Raw genomic sequence first — 18410 nt, 5'->3', positions numbered from 1 at the left:
ATGCATTATATTTGGAAGTTTCTCAAAAAATATTCGATCATTTTTTCTTTTGATTTGACTTTCTACTGTTCGAGTCTTTTGATTTTCAGCATAAGGAGGAAACTTTGCAACATCTTCTTGACAAAATCAAGATTCAATCTTTTTGTAGGCCGAAGGATTGCATCATGCTCACTTTTCTTTTCATTATAACATGTGGTGGCTCAATCCTCTATTGTGTTTAAGAGGTGCTTTGTAATGCTTGTTTTCGGCCTTTTTTGCCGCTTTTGTTTTGTCCTTTGTTGTAACTGAAACATTTTTTCCTTAGTTTTTCTGACACATATTGTGATAGGAAAACAATGTTGTTTGATCATTTTATTCAATTTTAACCTCTTAAAAAAATAGTGTAAATTTTATATATATACACACACACGAATGTAATGTTACACCATTGTTACACCGTTTAATATCATTTTACTCGATACATATTTTCTAAATTTGATCCTTGTATTGTAAATCTATATCAAATAGATCATCTATGTAAAATTTTACATAAATCTAAAATCATTTGATATATTTTTGGGTTAATAGGCCTTTACCCCTGTAATATAGGTCACTTTTGGTTTTGCCCCCTGTAATAAAAAATTCTGGATTCGGTCCTTGTAAATTTTTTTTGTTTTGGAAAACCCTCATAGGCAAGCTGACTGTGCATTTTTGCTGATGTGGCATGTTGTGTCACCTATTTTGGATGATGTGGCGCGCTGATTGTATAATAATTATTATTTTTATTTTTTTATAGGATACAAATGGCATTTATGATTTTAAAAAAATTCTTAATTTCTTTTTTAAAAATGAAATAAATTCTGGAATTTCTGAAAAAATGAATAAATATGATTAAAAAAAATTAAAAATAATGAAAAAATCAAGAAAATTTAATTTTAAAAATCTGGAAAAATTAATATAAAACAAAATTTTCAAAAAAATTGAAAATATAGTATTATAAAATTCTAGAAATTAATTTTGAAAATAAAAATAATTATATAATAATATAATTTCGATTTTTCTATAATTTTAATTTAATTCAGATTTTTTTTTAAATTTTTTTGAAAATTTCGGTATATATTAATTTTTTCATTTTTTTTAATTTTTCCAGATTGTTTTTTATTAAATTTTCTAGATTTCCAGATTTTTTAAATTTTCTAGATTTTTTCATTTTACCAATTTTTTTTAATAATTTTTATTAATTTATATCATAAATGCCACGTGTACCCCATAAAAGAATAAAATCAATTATACAGTCAGCGCGCCACGTCATCCAAAAAAGATGACGCAACATGCGACATCAGCAAAAATGCTTAAAACAAAAAGTGATCTATATTATAGGGGGATAAAGGCATATTAACCCTATATTTTTTAGACCCAACAAGATTATCGATGCTAAATAAAAGTGCTTAAAACATATAAAATAATTTTAGATATGTTTAAAATTTACCTTGATGATAGATATGATATAAATTTATAATTCAACGATTAAATTTGAAATATTTTAATGGAGTAAAACATTATTGAGTTTTGTAACATTGATGTAGCATTACATCGGTATAGTTTGTTCCTCCCCTCTCTCTGTGTGTATATATGTATGGATGTGTGTGTGTACACACACAAATCAACCAATTAATTGAAAGTTTATATTATGTAGATCATCATTATAAAATTTTACACAAGTTTATACCAATATAAAAGTGTGCTGATAGGTAGACCACCCCATGAGGCTACCACTATTTTACACCCCCATGTGACAAGGGGCAATTTTGTCCATTAACAAAAAATAATGGATAATTTTGTCCACATCCAATGAGATGTCGTTGCCAGTATTGATCGGTGAGGTGATTTGGGGACGTTGCGATACTCAGTCGATTTCTGGTACCCCACGTGGGTTTAGAAATGCAGGAAACTCTTTTGACCTGCTACTTGAAGATGGTGAACTTCCTTCAGGGGAGGTAAGGTTAGCTAACAAGGACCCTAATCACATTTCCAATGTTACTTAGTTGGAGAGTGCGGAAATTGTTGATAGGGTGTCTAAGGAGATAGTTAGTTTCAAACAAGTTGCACAATCTAAGGTTTCTGTCAATGTGGAAAATGCTGCAACTGTCTTGATTGAGAATGTCAATAATGGTACATCCATCATCATGCCTGTTGCCACTTATGATGAAGTGTTGGGGCCTGACAAAGGGAAGACTTTCAAACCTGTTAACAATACTAATAATTCTGAAGCTTGCAGGAAAAGTGAAAAAAAAATTAAGCAAGTTCTGGGCTGATGATTTGGACACAGATCAGGCTTTTGAAATCACTCTTGAGCCTGACATAAATGCTGAGATTGAAGGGGATATTGAGGATGGGAGTTTATTTACTCCTTTTATGTCGAAAAGGCAGAAGAAGTCTAATAAGAAGAAACATGCCAATAAGCTAAATGATACAATGGTTCAAAGTACTAGTAGTGAGCATATACAAATTCGTTCCAAGAAGGGTGTGATCAAAAGCAATCTAAAATATTTGTAGAAGTACATCCGAAGCTTATAAAAGTTTCTGTTATAGGCTAGAATTCTAATATGCTTATGTTTGTTTTGCCTTAGTTTGGCTTTGGTGTAATACTCTTGTGTACATGGGTTCAGGTCCCAAAATCCTGATTTTTTAGTATTTTTGTGCCTTATAAAAAAAAAATATGAGATGTCGTTGCCCTCCGCTCGTAAGTTATCTAATTGTTGTCTCATTAGATAATTAACCATAAACTGACGTTTATGGTTAATTATCTAATGAGACAACAATTAGATAACTTTGCAATTTGCATCCCATCCTCTCTCTTTTACCAGGTTACTCTCATCAATCCTATGTCAGCTACACAATTTTTTCATCTATCTTCTATAGTGTTTATCTAATATGCTCAAGTAAATTAGTATTGCACTATGCACTATGGTATATATACTGATAGCGAGACTTATTCGATTAAATAGTAGAAACTTATCTCTTTTATGCACGTTGGATTTGCCATATTTTAATGTATCTATATACATATACTATAGTAATTTGTAGTGTAAGTTTGACTCGATTTTGGTGTTCTAACTTTTCTCACGTTGCACTTGCGCATTGTTTTACGCTTTCTCTAACGTCCTATTTTTTTTCTCCTTCCAAATCCAATCGTTTGCTCCCTTTGTTTCTTTCAAAGTATTCTGACTTAACTACACTGAGCACTCACACACTCGAAACTTAAAGTTTAAGGTTAATATTTTCTTTCTAATTACAAGTCCACTGACACTATAATTGCTTTCTTAAGTACCAACTATGCTACTTTCTCTTGTTCCATTTTGTCTTTCAATTTATTATATACATATTTGTCTAATGATTTAGTACTAATTATATCATACATATTTTTGCACCACAGATTGTGAAGCAGTAGAATGACAGGAACAAGCATTGCAGCGAGTGGAATAGTTCTTGAACCACTGACCAAAGACAACTACGAAAACTGGAGCTGTCTGGTTAGAAACTATCTTGTGGGACATGGTCTGTGGGGTGTTGTGACCTCTATTCCTGAAATTGGTGCGCGTTCTAAGATCGAATATGAGATTTGGAACAGGAAGAATGGGAAGGCTTTGCATATCATTCAACTAACATGTGGACCAGAGAATCTTACTCATATTAGAGATCTTCATATTGCTAAAGAAGCCTGGAATAAATTGGGTGCAACTTATAGCTCAGATTTACAAGCCGATCCAGATATTGAGCAAGGTATGTAAATTTTATGTACACATTAAAACTTTTTACTTTATAATTATATATTACAATAACTATATAAATAAATAATATATATCTAAAAATTACATTGTACTAATAATCAACTTATTATCAATATTATTAACATATTTCTTTTAATATAAGTCACGAGATAATCGTTCATCATTGTTTACGCATTCTAATCTTCAATATCTTCATAGCAAAAAAGGATCGTTTTCAACGGTTGTTTACGCATTCCAATTTTCAATATCTTCATTGTCAACTTCAATAGTTGATACACTAATGGATAAATCACGTCTTTTAGTTTCAACAAAATTTTTTAAGAGATCTTTTATTACTAAATATAAGTGTACTCCTTTTATCATCTCTAAATTTATGATCTCAATTGAACAAAACACAAGATTAAAAGCTTGTAATATTATTAAATTGGTTGGAAGGCGAATTCAAACTCACAATTTCCCATCTGAAATTTGACTTTCTTCTATCTGAAATTGAACTACCTTGATTTTAAGAATGTTATGGGGGTAAGAGAGAAGCAACATTACACTGCACCTCCTGATAGTGCTGATAGTGAGAGAGAATTCCGCATTATGTGCAAAGGAACTAGTTCAGAGGGTTCATAGTTATATTTTCATAAGAGGGTACATTCAATTATTTTAGTGGACACAAAGCATGCATAAGCATTTTTACGCTACAAACATATACATAGACATTGTTTTAAGCTACAAACAAATACACATTTCTTCAATTTCTTTTCCCTATTATAAGTATACTTCGATTTTTTGACTATCACATTCGTTTCCTTCACTATAATGGACAAATAGCTTTTCACTCATTTTTTTAATCAAAGGAATATATATACTTTAAATTACAGGTGTGGTGGATGATAGTCTCCGTCAGTATAAATCGTTGCACAAGTATATTGAGAGCGGTGAGTGGAAAGATGCAAACTCATTTATTAAGAGTGACAGTACAGCTATATATTCCACATCCTCTATGGGGAGGACGGTTCTTCACGTTGCGGTAGTTGCTGGGCACGAGGAAATTGTGAAGAAGTTGGTGAAGGAAGGGAAAGATAAGTTAGTGAAAATGAAAGACAATCGTGGTTACACGGCACTAGCTCTTGTTGCTGAGCTGACAGGAAACACGAATATAGCGAAGTGTATGACTACCGTCGTATATAGGAAAATATCACGGTCAGAAACAGTAAATCCCTTCAGGGACCTGTTATCTATGAAGACCAATGATGGTGAAATCCCTGTTCTTCTTGCTGCTGCTAAGGGACACAAAGAAATGACACGTTATCTTTACCGTTATACACCGACGGAAGACCTGCGTGATGATAATTATCACAATGGTGTTTTGCTTCTTACACGATGTATCACTGCAGAAATATTCAGTAAGTGGTTACTAAATTTTAATTAAGGGTATTTTTCATATCAGTGTTTGATATAGATTCAATATTGTATCTTAGGTGTGGCTTTGAATTTACTCCAACAATTTCCTAAAATGCCTCTTGCCCACAAATCACACTTTGAATCGGATTGTGTGCAACCATTATACGCATTGGCACGCATGCCTTCTGTGTTTCCAAGTGGTAGTGGATATGGGTTCATACGACAATTCTTTAACGATAGTAAGGTTTTTTCTGTTTTTTTTTTCTTGTTTCCATTTCGCTTACTTTTCAAATTGGGTTATCTTAAAATTCTTGGTTGTGAAATAGCTAGTTGCGAAAACTTAAAACGTTACATGGTGAAATGAATTTTTATACAAATCTAAAATTATTTATACATTGTTGAGACACAAAGATAAATATTGTTTAATACATGATCAATATAACTTTATTAAAAAAATTGTAAAGGTGATTTATAAAATACAAACTTTTGATCCAACACTTAATTTAACATCTCCACTACATATATAGTATTCATTTTTTCATCTTTACTTCTAATAATATATCAAAGGAGTTTTACTTTAATCAAGAGTTTTGCATGATCTGTTTGGAAATAGGAAGCATTATGCTCAATATTTTAAAACTCGATCTTGTGTATCCAAAAACTCATCAAACTACACTCTTTTGCGATACTTTTCTTCTCAAGACCAACTTTACAAAAGTAAATAAATAATGAATGAGATTGGAATAAAAATCATCAAACAAGATAAATACTCGAATTTTGCATTCAAGTGTTTTCTTTCTGTCTGCATCCAAGACTAATCTACTTCCGCTTTTAGTTTTGAGATTCCCTGAAAAAGAAGTGCGTGAATTTTCCGGGATAATAGTGAGTCGTGCAAATATTGCCAAAGAGGAAACACAGCACAAAGCTTCTTTCGTAGGTATGGAATATTACACTACTTCTTCTTTCTAGAGCTTATTATGTTCATGCAAGCAAGTTTTTCTACAACACGCGAATGGCGATTCTGAAGATTATTAATCCTCTCCGTTGTTTCTTTAGGAAGGTTATGTGGACGGATGTTGAACTTATCGCCAGTAAAGCAGTTGGGTAGGTTTTTTAACTATCAAATTCTTTTATATATTAAAGCCTTGTGTGAACCCTTGTTGTGATCTGTGATCTTTTTGTTTCCGTTTATGTGCTTTGCACCGGATACGTCTTATATTCATTTGAGTGAGTGTTAATAAAATTAGTCGTTTAAAAAAAAAAATGCAGACCTTAAGGGTGTGAATGCAAAGCCAGTCCCTGTTATATATATGTGTGTTGATATGTCATTTTTCATTTACACAGTTTTTTTTTTTCAGGTCGACTACTCATACTTGTTCACATGTCATTTCAGAATTGGGTACTATTAAAGTTCTCTGGTATGTAATTGTTAATCCTCGTTTAGATAGGTATATTAGATTGATAATTAAGATTATCCTTATTGTAAGTGCAATCATTTCTCTCCTCTTTGTGATTAATTAATTAAACTTTTTTAAATCCCTCCAATTGTATATATCAGGAATAAGGAAAATATATAATCAGAAAATGACCTACCGTCTAGCTCTTGAAATATTGAGTTGCTTGCACCAAAGAATTCAAGAGTTTAAGGAATCAGAACTTAGAGAGGCTTCGGCTTACGATGCAATGTTGCAAGCAGCAAAGCATGGGATTATTGAGTTTATAGATGCAATGAGAAAGGGTAATCCTGACCTCTTATGGGCCATTGATAAAAATAAAAGAGGCGTATTTTCACATGCAATTTTGAACCGTAGAAAAGCCGTTTTCGAACTCATACATGATTCAACTGTAAATGGACGGAAGGAGATAGTTAAATGCCGCGTAGATGCATTTGGCAATTCCATGTTGCACTTGGCAGGATATTTAGGGCCTTCCTCTGATCTTGATCGTAGATCCGGTCCTGCTATGCAGATGCAAAGAGAAATTCTATGGTTCAAGGTGATTTCTTATCTCTCATCTTTTTTTACCACTCACTCGCATGCATACATGCATAATGCATGCTTATTTGTTGGAACAAAGAGGTTATTTGATGATTTTGAGAGATAATAGAAGACAACAGAGAAGACATTAGAGGGTTTAGAAGAAAATTGACTTGTATTGTATATTGAAAAATTCACTAATACAAACACATATGTGACGTCGTCTATTTACAGACTACATGACTTGAGATACAAGTTAGCTCCTATAACAACTTCACAACCACCTTTTCTAACTAAATAACTTCACAAAATTACAATATCAATGTGGTGGTCAATACGTATCAATTCAACAGTTAATTAAAATAGTGTTATTAAAAGATTGCGTACTATTAAATGAGAGATCGAGGAAGAGAGAGATATCAACATGAATAAGTGTTTGAGTCTCTTTTTGTACACATTAATGTTAATTAAGAGACTTGCTATATAACGCGACAAAAAGCCACTCGAATGTATAACGAATGTTACTTGTAACTGTTTTTTTTCATTTTAAAAATAAATAAAAATAAAATAGATTAAAACCAGCATGATCCAATGGCTATAAAGCATTCGCTATGTTTCATGAAGTAAACTTTCGTTGTATTTAGCTTTATCCGTTAATTATATGTGGAAACAATGATTATGCACTTTTATCGGACATTTCAATATATAGTAGACAACTGAAAAGATAAAATATACATAAACTAAAAGCTCTCATTTCAATATATTAGTTTTTTCAGCAAAAACTAAATTTTATACTCAGGAAACATTTATAATTTACTATAGCCAACGTCCAATTTTGAGACACATGACATTTAAATAAGTGCGTATTACGTTATACAAATGATTAATGATTATCGGCACATTATCATATTCATTAAGTGTTCACTGAATGTAATTAACCATGAATTTGAATCGCGCTATAACTTATTGTGAAAATTTGTGTAGGCAGTGGAGGAAATTGTGCACCCCAAGTGTAAGGAAGCAAAAAATGCTGACGATAAGAAGCCTCGTGAGCTATTTACAGAAGGCCACAAGGAGCTGGTGAAAGCCGGAGAGAAATGGGCAAAAGATACAGCTGGTTCATTTACTCTTGTTGCTACACTCATCACAACCATCATGTTTGCTGCAGCTTTCACTGTCCCTGGTGGAAACAATCAAGACAATGGAGTTCCCTTGTTCTTGCACGACATCACATTTGATGCGTTTATTATAGCAGATGCAGCATCTCTTTTCACTTCTTCAACTTCAGTCCTTCTCTTCATTGGAATCCTAACGGCTCGTTACGCTGAAAAAGACTTCCTCAAGTCATTGCCACTAAGGTTACTTTTCGCACTCATTATGCTTTTCTTCTCTGTGATTTCTATGATAGTTGCCTTCTGTGCTTCACTTGCTATGCTCTTAAAGGGACATCATAGAGTCATAATAACAGCAATGTCATTTGCCAGTGTTCCTGTTATCGTTCTAGTTCCGTCACAGTTGCGCCTCTTCCTTGAGATTTTCAAGTCTACAGTATTATCCAATTGATACTTATTACTTATCTAGAACGAACTGTAACATTTGTTTTTGCATTGATTGCTTTATTAGCATTTAGAACGAACTGTAACATTTGTTTTTGCATTGTTTGCTTTATTAGCATTCATCCATGGAAGAAGTATTGTTATTGAACCCTTGACCAGCCATGTGCACAAAAACACTTATTCCCATTTTTGGGTTGTTCATTCACAAGCTTGTAAGCATTCGATCACGTGAGTTCATTTGATGCAGCCATGGTGCTAGCCTATTAGGTAGAGAAGCAAATTCATCAAATAAACATATTTTGATATACTATAAGCTCAAGTTTCATAACCAAAGTCTTGAATTTAAACCTCCTAGATTGTAAATTCTTTTTGTTTTTTTGGGATGTAAAAAAATGCGAACCTAACATGAATTGAACATACAACTTTCTCGTAGATGTCAAATTCTCTTACTGAGATTATTCCTGGACAAAAATGGATGTCAAATTTTTAATGTAATATTTTGGCTTAGTTAGGTACTTATTGATTCGTTCTGTCAAGTAAGTCATATCCCTATTTTGTATGCAATATGGTGGTGGCATGGATGCTTAATTAACTATTTGGACCCATTTTTATGTTTTGAGGTATGAGTTTCGTGTTAAATTGATGGTAAATTGGTTTGACTGAAATCATAATTCAACCCGATTTTGAGAAGGAGCAAACTCAAAATAAAAATAAAAAATCATTGAAGTGTAAAAGCCAATCCAAGAGGAATTCTATTAAGGCTTTGATAGTGGGAGGTGAGTTGGTGCAAAGCCCAAATGATGTTAGAAAGGTGGTGGTGGATTATCCTAGGGCATCTTCAAAGGAAAAACTAATTTTGGTTCCTTAAACTATTTTTTCTGGGTCCAAATTGCGACATTGCACTCAAGCAACTCCTAAACAATTTTAACCAATTTTACTTCAATGCTAAATTAAATAGAGAAATGATATTTGTACAATTATTTTTTAACAACTTTTAGACAACTTTCTCTCTCATACTCACATTATCTTCTTACTCTCTCTCTTCCTTTTTCTCTTTCCATTGTTTTTGACCAATGAGAAGAGAGAAAAAGAAGGTTGTCATTGAAGTTGTTAGCAAATGATTGTTAAAATATCATTGCTCAGCAACTTATAATTGACCCCACCAATTATATTTTTTTTTATTGTCACCCGCCGTACCTTTCCTTCTCTCTAGAATTCTCATACTCTTCATTTTTCTTTCCCTACCACCATGGAACACCGGTTTTCAAACCCCACCCACTCTCAATCCAAATCAATATAGTTGATCCCAAAATCAATTTTTTTACCCACTTCAATGCAAAAACGCACACACAGACCTTGCTTTCATTGCCCTACAATCAGTTTCTCAAAAGTTGAAAATGAAGCAGCTACACATGACCTCAGTTTTTTGAATCTATAGTCCCCTTCCTCAATGTTTGTGTTTCTCGTTTTTTTCTATTGACTTTTTTTATTTTTCAGATAAAACTATTTTTCCTTCTTCCAAACTATTAAATTCTGTAGAGATTTGAACATGATTTATTATTTTTAATGGTAAGCAACACACTTTTTGGATTGCTTAAATAAGCAACTGACACAAAAAAATTAAGCAATGAGAACTCCAGCTGGCTTTCCTCCAATGCTACAAAACTTAAGGGTATGTTTGGATCGCAAAAGAAATTGAGAGGAAAGAAAATTGAATCGAAAGAAGGTATAAGGAAAGAAAGTGAATGGAAAGTGAAAGGATTTCACAATTGTTTGGTATAAGAGAAAGTTAAAGGAAAGAAAGGAAGAAAGAAAGATGTATATTTACACAATGATAAAAATAACCCTAGGAAGTTCTTTGATTTTTATTAAAAATTTATTTCAGTTAAATAAAATAAACAATTTTTCAATATAAGTTACAAAATCTGAATGAAAATTAGTTTTTTAGAACTTAATTTTGTATAAAAAATATTAATTTAGATAATAGCCGTTAAAAACATGTTAATTTTTTAAAAAAATTTTGAAACACGGATATGTTTAAAAATAGCATGGACATGTTTTCACGTAAGACACGATGCATATCGTTTTTATTTTTTTAGAGGGAAGCAATTAATTTTGTTTCAACATCCAACATTGCATATCATAATAATTTAGAGGGTTACTTTTGTCAGATAAATATGGTTTCTTCCTCACCTTTCCGTCCAATTCAGCAGGGAAAGGTTTCCACTGTGGTTCCAAGTTAAAAACATTCTTTCGTCTACTTTTTGCAGTATTGCCAAACAGGAGAAGGTGGATCAATCCACTCACTTTATTTCCTTTGTCTAATCTTTCCATATAACCAAACACACCCTAAGGGACGGAACCTTCACTTCCACCTAGGCAACAAGAAACCTGAATTGGAGATGCCCTTAGGGAGCATGCTAAGTGATCCAAGAAAAAGACATCAATTTAATATTATCTACTAGGTGATCCAAAGTATCAATCTTCTGGTTAAAAATCTTGTTGTTTCTTTCCTTCCAGATAACCCAGACAGTAGCCATCCAGATTGATGTTTTTAACCAGAAGAGACACAGAGATACTTTGGATAGCTACTGTCTGGGTTATCTGGAAGGAAAGAAACAACATGATTTTTAACTAGAAGATTGATACTTTGGATCACTTAGTAGATAATATTAAATTGATGTCTTTTTCTTGGTTAAAGGCAAACAAGCCTACTTATGCTTTTAGTTACCACGACTGGTGGCGGCACTCTTTACCTTGTATGGGTGTTTTATTGTAGCTTTGTGTTGCTTTGTTTTTCTTCATGAGTGCTCATTTATGGCACCAGACATTTAGCTGTATTTTTTTGTGGGTAGTTCTCTTTTGCACACCTTATGCGAGATGAATCATCTTTGGTGATATAATATATTCCATTTTGGCTTGTTAAAAAAAAAAAACAATGTCGAAAATGAAAAAAAAAATGTATAATGATTTTAAAATATAAATACACATATAATTATAATTCATAAATATTTAGGTGTTTTTAATTTTTTAGATATAAAATAGCATATATAACTTTCTTAGTCTAAATTTTTGCTTTGTTATAATTATGTTATTATTTTTTATCACTCGTACAATATGTTTTGTTATATAAAAAAAAAATAAAAAATAGTTATGGTACAAAAGCTTGCCCCCATCAATTGAAATTACTGGATTCGTTAATGGAGAGTCATGTGTGATTTGGTATGTGGAAGTCTTGGGTAATTTAGTTGAGAAGAAGGATGAAGTGGTACAATAATAGTGATCGAAAGTGGAGGTGAAGTGGAAGGGGAAGAAAATAATAAAATAAAAATGCAGTATATATGAATAGGTGTATACAATGGATTGTGTCAACAACTATGTGTTGAGTTATCACTACTTATCACATGAATAATAATATTTGAACAACTTTTTTCTACAATTTTTGGGACAACCTTATTGTGCTCTTTTTATTGATCAAAAATAATGGAGAGAGCAAAAGAAAGAAAGAGAATAAGAAAATAATGTGAGTATGAGATAGAAAATTATATAAAAATAATTGTACAAATATCATTTCTCTTATCACATATATTACATCAATCTTTCTATTTCTTTCGATCTAAATCTGTTAATGGATGGTTGGTTGGCTATTGATAATTTTCCATTTTTTTACAAGTTGTTTCATTTTAATAATAATTGTAGTTGTGAATATTAAGTAGAGGCATTAAGATATTAGAAAGTATTTGACGTCTTAAAAAAAACTGTAGTGGTGAATAAAATATATCATCAATCACCTCTTGTAATGATTAAAATATAGCAATATGTTCTTTCTATACTCATTTCGCAGGGCATAGTGTTGTAGACTGCGACTGCTCTCACAAGATTCAAGGCTCCTGGAAAGCAATTGTTTACACTTTACACTGTCCTTTTAGGTCTAACACGTTACGAATAATTTTTAAAACCATAGAATCTAGCACAATTAGGGTTGGGAATAGGCCTGGTCGGTCTACAGGGGCCTACGGTCTGGCCTGTTTTGGCCTGACCTGGCTTGGACTGTTTAGTAGATAGACCTAGGCTTAGGCTTTTTAGAAAGCCTGTTTAGTTAAATATGTCAAGTTTAGGCTTCAAAAAAAGACTGTTAAGCCTAATAGGCCGGTCTATTAATACTTATTTATTAAAAAATATTTTTTTCATATTAAAATAATTGCATATATTAAAAATATAAACATCTTTTTCTCTATCTATTAGTCCCTTAATAGACTTTGTTGTTATAGACTTTTATGTAGGCTTTAATCTAGTTGAAATTTATTTGTAGTGAAATAGGTTTTTAAGTAGACTTTAAGACAAGTTTAACCTATTTAGTAGGCCAAATGAACTATTTGATGGTCTTAATGTGAAGTAGGCTTTCAGGCCAGTTTAGGCTTTTAAATAGGTCAGGTCAGACCTAGAAAAACGGCCTATGATAGGCCATAGGTCAGGCTCAGGCTTGTGATTTATTTCGTAGGCCAGGCTCAGGCCTATCAAAGCCTGGCCTGGCCTGACCTATTCCCAACCCTAAACACAACCAATGGCCATTGCCAAGACTTGAGTTAGAAGTTTAAAGTTTTGAGTTTTAATTTTTTTCGGTGGTCGGGATCATTGCATATATTATGCAGTTTATATCAATTAAACTAAGCTCATGAGGACAAAGTTTTGAGTTTTAATTACATGTATATATTTTGTGTAAAAAATTGGTAAGGGATCTTATGAAATATTAGTATTTTATTTGCTCAATTCTTTGTCTCTCTATTTCAATCATATCATATCATACGAGGGCCATTTTGATATTGAAGCTCATGTTCAAATATAAAAAATGGGCAATTATGAAAAAACAAGATTTTTTAAGCAATAATAATCATCTATTTAAGTTATAAATTAAATAAAAAATAGTCATTCTTATTAAGTAAAAGTAAATTTGTATGAAATGAACTAACTAACTTGTGTTGAACTCCCCGTCAAAAAAAAAAAAACTTATGTTGAACAACACTAACAACTAATTTTTTTAATATTAAAAATTGGATTCATAATAAAAAGAAACGTTAAAAACATAAAAAGAACCATCACTTTGTTTATTGCAAAATGGATCTTAAGTATATTGGTTGTTGTTGCTTAAAGAAAGTGTCTTTGCTATCTAATTGGTGACAAACTAGTACTAATATCAAGGAAAAAATAGTAGCAAATTAGTGTCGGCATGCATGATTAAACATGAAACAATAGAAAAAATACTAATTATTTAACGGATTTAATTTGTGTTGTTAATGGAAATAGATGTAAAAAAAATTAAGATATATGGAGTTTTTTTACATTCACATATAACTCTTAAATGCATATTAAATTGTAATGACCTAATAGTTGTGTATGTAATTAAGGCTTTTATATTTGGTTCAAATTCACCCAAATGTTCGGGATTGAACCTCAAGACCAAAGATCCAAATGCATTCTATTTTACCACTAAACTATTATAAAATGTCTGTTATTTTTTTTATATTTTATTATATATACCTATACTTTTGGGGTGCTATATTAAAAAAAATAAAAAATTTGAGGCTGCTAAATTGTGAGGTCCGGCACCGCAGCTCACCTTGCGCTTGATAAGGGTTGGGCCTCATAGGTATACATGTATACTTTACAATATTATATGTATACTCAAATAAATTTGTCAACAAACATTTAACTCATCATTTTCTATTTGTCTCTCTATTTCAATCATATTATCAACATATCTCATATATATCACACTATCCTCGCTATTTTTATCTTTCTTGTTGTGTTGAAAAAAATGAATAAATGTCTATTGAATATTGGGTTAAATATGTTTTTTATCTTTATATAAAATATATAAAATTTTCATTTTAATCCCTCAAAAAAGTTTTCGACTTTAAGTCCCTTAAAAGTTTTCCATCTTCACTTTTGGTCTCTCCTTTGAAGTAAATTCATATGTAGAATTCATATTTTTGAATAATTTTTTTTAGAAAAGTTTATATATTATAAGAATGTCTCAAAAAAAAGCTAGAATTTTTTAACAAAACATGAATTAAATATGAATTTTTATATTTTTGACGATTAAAAATTCATATTTAATTCATGTTTTGTTAAAAAAAATCTAATATTTTTGGAAGAGATATTTACGGTATTATGCACAATTTCATTAAAAAATACAAAGGTTCATTAAAAAAATACAAAGGATACGCATAAGTTCACTTAAAAATAGAGACAAAAAATAGTGATTGAAAATTTTATAGAGACTAAAAGTCCAAAGAATTACACACAACGATTTTGAAGTATTTGTGCAGGATACATATTGGATACGGAATATCCATGTCTATTTAGAAGTATTTGTGCCTCAGAGATCAATAAACATCGTTAAACACGTAAATGATGAATCTGCGAACAAACTCACAACATACAAGTACACAGCGATAAAATGCCTATAAATAATATGATAAAATTGAAGTGGCTGGAATACCCATGTCTTCAAATCTGCAACGTTGATGCCTAAATCATCAATTGAATAGTTGATCTTGCAATAGGAATTAAATGAAAATCGCAACAAGACAGAAAATCAAAAAACATCGCACAAGATGATTGAAATAGAGAGAAAAGAATATAAGTGAGTGATTTCGCGTTAAAAATGACCCAAAACCACCCCCTAAATGAAGAAAATGAAAGAGGGAATCTAGAGAGAGAAAACTAAAGTCGTAGTTTGACTATATGTATTATTCACATAACATACTTTTACCATATTTTCTGCTATTATGTAAAGATAAATGATAGCAGATAAGATGTTATTGGATTTGTCTCGATGAATTTTATCAAAATATCAAATTTTTAATAAATTTGGCAATACATATTAAAAATATTAAAGGTAAAAGATGTGCAATTACATGTGTACAAAATAAAGAGATGATTAATATAATTATGGATATAGATTTTCTCCTTCCAATTGTTCAATACATCCTCTTTATATCTAGGCTTTTTCTCTCTAACCCATTTTGTCTTTTTGACAGTAGACGAAGTGACAAGCACCACCAGAATCATATGCACAATTGTAATATTGTGGGTTTGTATTTGGATGAATGTGTACAACCTAACGATATCGATATTATGAGTTGAGTTAGGCTTTACGAACAATTGGGTTTGTATTTTTGTGCATGAGAGGAAGCATCAAGGAAGGAGAGGGAGGAGAGAATCTGAAGTCAGCCTCACTTTCCCTTTAAATTAAAGTTGTGGATCACCTTTGGTCTTGGGAGTTTTATCACAATTTCTATTCTGTAGTTTGGAGATCTCCTCTCTCTTGTTTATTACTTCTACTTCTAGGTGAGTATCCCCTTTAGTTTTCTTCATACTAGTAACACAAAGCCAAATGTCAAGTTAGCAAATATATATAAATATTCAACTAATTAAATTGTAGAATTAATTTCCAATGTTGAATGCTACTTGCTGTTTGTTTTGCTTACACTACTGGATACTAAAAAATTATCCTTATATTATATATCCAATTAGACTTCTATCTTTTTTTTGTAATGGTGAACATTTTTAAAAATGAATACTTTGTTTGATAGAGTTAGTTTTTTTGAAAAAGTCAACATAAAATATACCAATAGAAGATCCAAACACCAACAACAAAAAACAACATAAATAGTAGCTAGTAAGCAAAACAATTCACTAACTATGTAACATGGCTAAAACACTGAAGATGATTTATCCACCAGTGATGAAGTTAGTTAACTTTGGTTGTGAATTTTTTTGCTTGTAGTCAACATGAGTTTATGCGGTAAATATCTTTGTTTTTCATCTTCACTTCTCCATTTCTATTTTTAGTCTTCATTACAAGAATTTTTTCTTTTTGTTGTTTTTCTTGTCTATGTGTAATGGCTCATCATTGGTTGACATATGATCCATTTTGTTTTTTCCTGTAGATAGGAAGGCAGTAAGGGAAGTAATGGCCTCCAAGAGAGATTGCTTTGACATCTCTGGACCCTTACATCTAACTTATGTCAACTGGTAAGATCTATCAGAAAAATCTTCCACTTTAATTTTTCTTTTCAGTTTGTTGTATTTATAGTGGTTGTAAACCATACCGTAATTGATGACTGTAGTATGGGAATAGGTCAGGCCGGCCTACAGACAGGTCAGGTCAGACTTTTTTCTTAAACAGAGAAGGCCTAGGCTTTATTAGAAATCTATTTAGCTTAAAAAGTCAGGCCACAGACCATTCAAAAAGCCTCTTAGACCGGCCTATTTAAGTAACTATGAATAATATTATTTATTATTATATTATATTTCGTACTTTGAATTAGAATAAAAATTTGTTAACTTTTTCATAATTTAAACTTATTAGTATACATTAATTTTCTGCATATTTAAATGTATTGGTATACTAGTTGACTTGCTTGACTAAGAAATAGTTTGAATTCTAAAAGTTGCATTTAAAATTGAAATGTTTTTTTCCTTCTTAGAATTTACATATAAATTTAATATTACAAAATAAGATTTCATCTTAATTATACATTCAGGGATGATGCTTGTAATCGAAAGTCAGTTGCTGCTAGTTTGGTCCAAGGTGTTTACATTCTGGAAAAGGATCGGCAAGAACAACGAGAAGGTCCCAATGCTCTAGCACTTCCTTGGTGGACATTCTTCCATTTTCAGCTGCATCATACACTAATTGATGATGTTGATCACTCCATATTTGGTGCAATTTATGAGTTCAAGCCTCCATCATCAATTTGCAATGACACCTTACATAGAAGTCCGCGTTATGTAATTGCCTTTCGAGGGACTATAAAAGAACCAGACACATTAATACGCGATTTCCATTTGGATTTTGAATATTGTAGAAATGGACTTCATCGAACTTCACGACCAAAAATAGCCATCGAAGCTGTCAGAAACATGGTGGATATTGTAGGTGGTTCGAAAATATGGTTGGCTGGCCACTCCCTAGGTTCAGGAATTGCATTGCTTGGAGGAAAAGCTATGGCTAAGAAGGACATATTCATTGAGTCTTTTCTTTTCAACCCTCCATTTCCATCTGCTCCAATTGAAAGAATTAAAAATAAAAAGTGGAAAGAAAGGCTTCGAGTCGCTGGCAGCATGTTCACAGCTGGACTCGCGGTTGCTACAATGGATATCAAAAAATTGTCCTTTGATTCTTTTACTGCTTTGTCTGCTTGGGTTCCATGCTTATTTGTAAATCCATGTGACAAAATATGTTTGGAGTATGTCGGATACTTTGAACATAGAGGAAAAATGGAGGATATTGGTGCTGGAATCATTGAGCAGATAGCAACCCAAACCTCGCTAGTTTCTCTAATGATGAATGTGTTTGGTAAGGAACCTGAAGATTCTGAACCTCTACATCTCATTCCTTCAGCTACTCTGACAGTTAACTATAATCCTACTGGAAATTTCAAAGAAGATCACGAGATTCACCAGTGGTGGAAACCAGACTTACACTTGAAATCCGAACTCTACAAATACCAGTAGTTCTTCTAGTTATTGTACTCAAGTATGAGCAGAAAATGCTATTTAGCTTTTAAGTTGTTTGTGTTAAAATACACTTTTTAAGTTGTTGTAATTTAGAATAATTTTGTTTTGACAAAATAGTAGTTAACTTTGCATTGAAAAGATGTATGTGCTTGAAAAGATGTTTGCTTCGACATAAGTTTATTACG

The 18410-nt window shown here is 31.7% G+C and overlaps 2 protein-coding genes across 4 annotated transcripts; both read left to right on the top strand.

Annotated features, from left to right (window-relative positions):
- Nucleotides 1-3103: 3103 nt before the first annotated feature.
- LOC112421788 (uncharacterized) lies at nt 3104-8943 on the top strand. Of its 2 annotated transcripts, XM_024783462.2 has the most exons (9): nt 3104-3252; nt 3416-3762; nt 4643-5167; nt 5243-5404; nt 6001-6102; nt 6222-6269; nt 6524-6583; nt 6724-7160; nt 8126-8943. In XM_024783462.2, the coding sequence occupies exons 2-9, from the start codon at nt 3432-3434 to the stop codon at nt 8702-8704; spliced, it is 2244 nt and encodes a 747-aa protein (XP_024639230.1). In that variant the 5' UTR covers nt 3104-3252; nt 3416-3431; the 3' UTR covers nt 8705-8943. The 2 variants fall into 2 exon arrangements, with proteins under 2 accessions (XP_024639230.1, XP_039690104.1); XM_039834170.1 differs by lacking the exon at nt 3104-3252 and having other exon boundaries at nt 3346-3762.
- A 6786-nt stretch (nt 8944-15729) lies between these two features.
- Nucleotides 15730-18280, top strand: LOC11409585 (GDSL esterase/lipase At4g10955). Of its 2 annotated transcripts, none has more exons than XM_013598203.3 (3): nt 15730-16050; nt 16653-16737; nt 17250-18280. In XM_013598203.3, exons 2-3 carry the CDS (start codon nt 16676-16678, stop codon nt 18220-18222), a joined length of 1035 nt encoding a protein of 344 aa, XP_013453657.1. In that variant the 5' UTR covers nt 15730-16050; nt 16653-16675; the 3' UTR covers nt 18223-18280. The 2 variants fall into 2 exon arrangements, with proteins under 2 accessions (XP_013453657.1, XP_003612739.2); XM_003612691.4 differs by lacking the exon at nt 15730-16050 and adding an exon at nt 16370-16507.
- The last annotated feature ends 130 nt before the right edge of the window (nt 18281-18410 follow it).

The sequence above is a fragment of the Medicago truncatula genome, chromosome 5, assembly GCF_003473485.1.
Source record: "Medicago truncatula cultivar Jemalong A17 chromosome 5, MtrunA17r5.0-ANR, whole genome shotgun sequence".
Lineage (NCBI taxonomy): Eukaryota > Viridiplantae > Streptophyta > Magnoliopsida > Fabales > Fabaceae > Medicago > Medicago truncatula.
The sequence above is the reverse complement of the archived record's forward strand: the minus strand, read 5'-3'. Positions and strand labels throughout refer to the sequence as shown.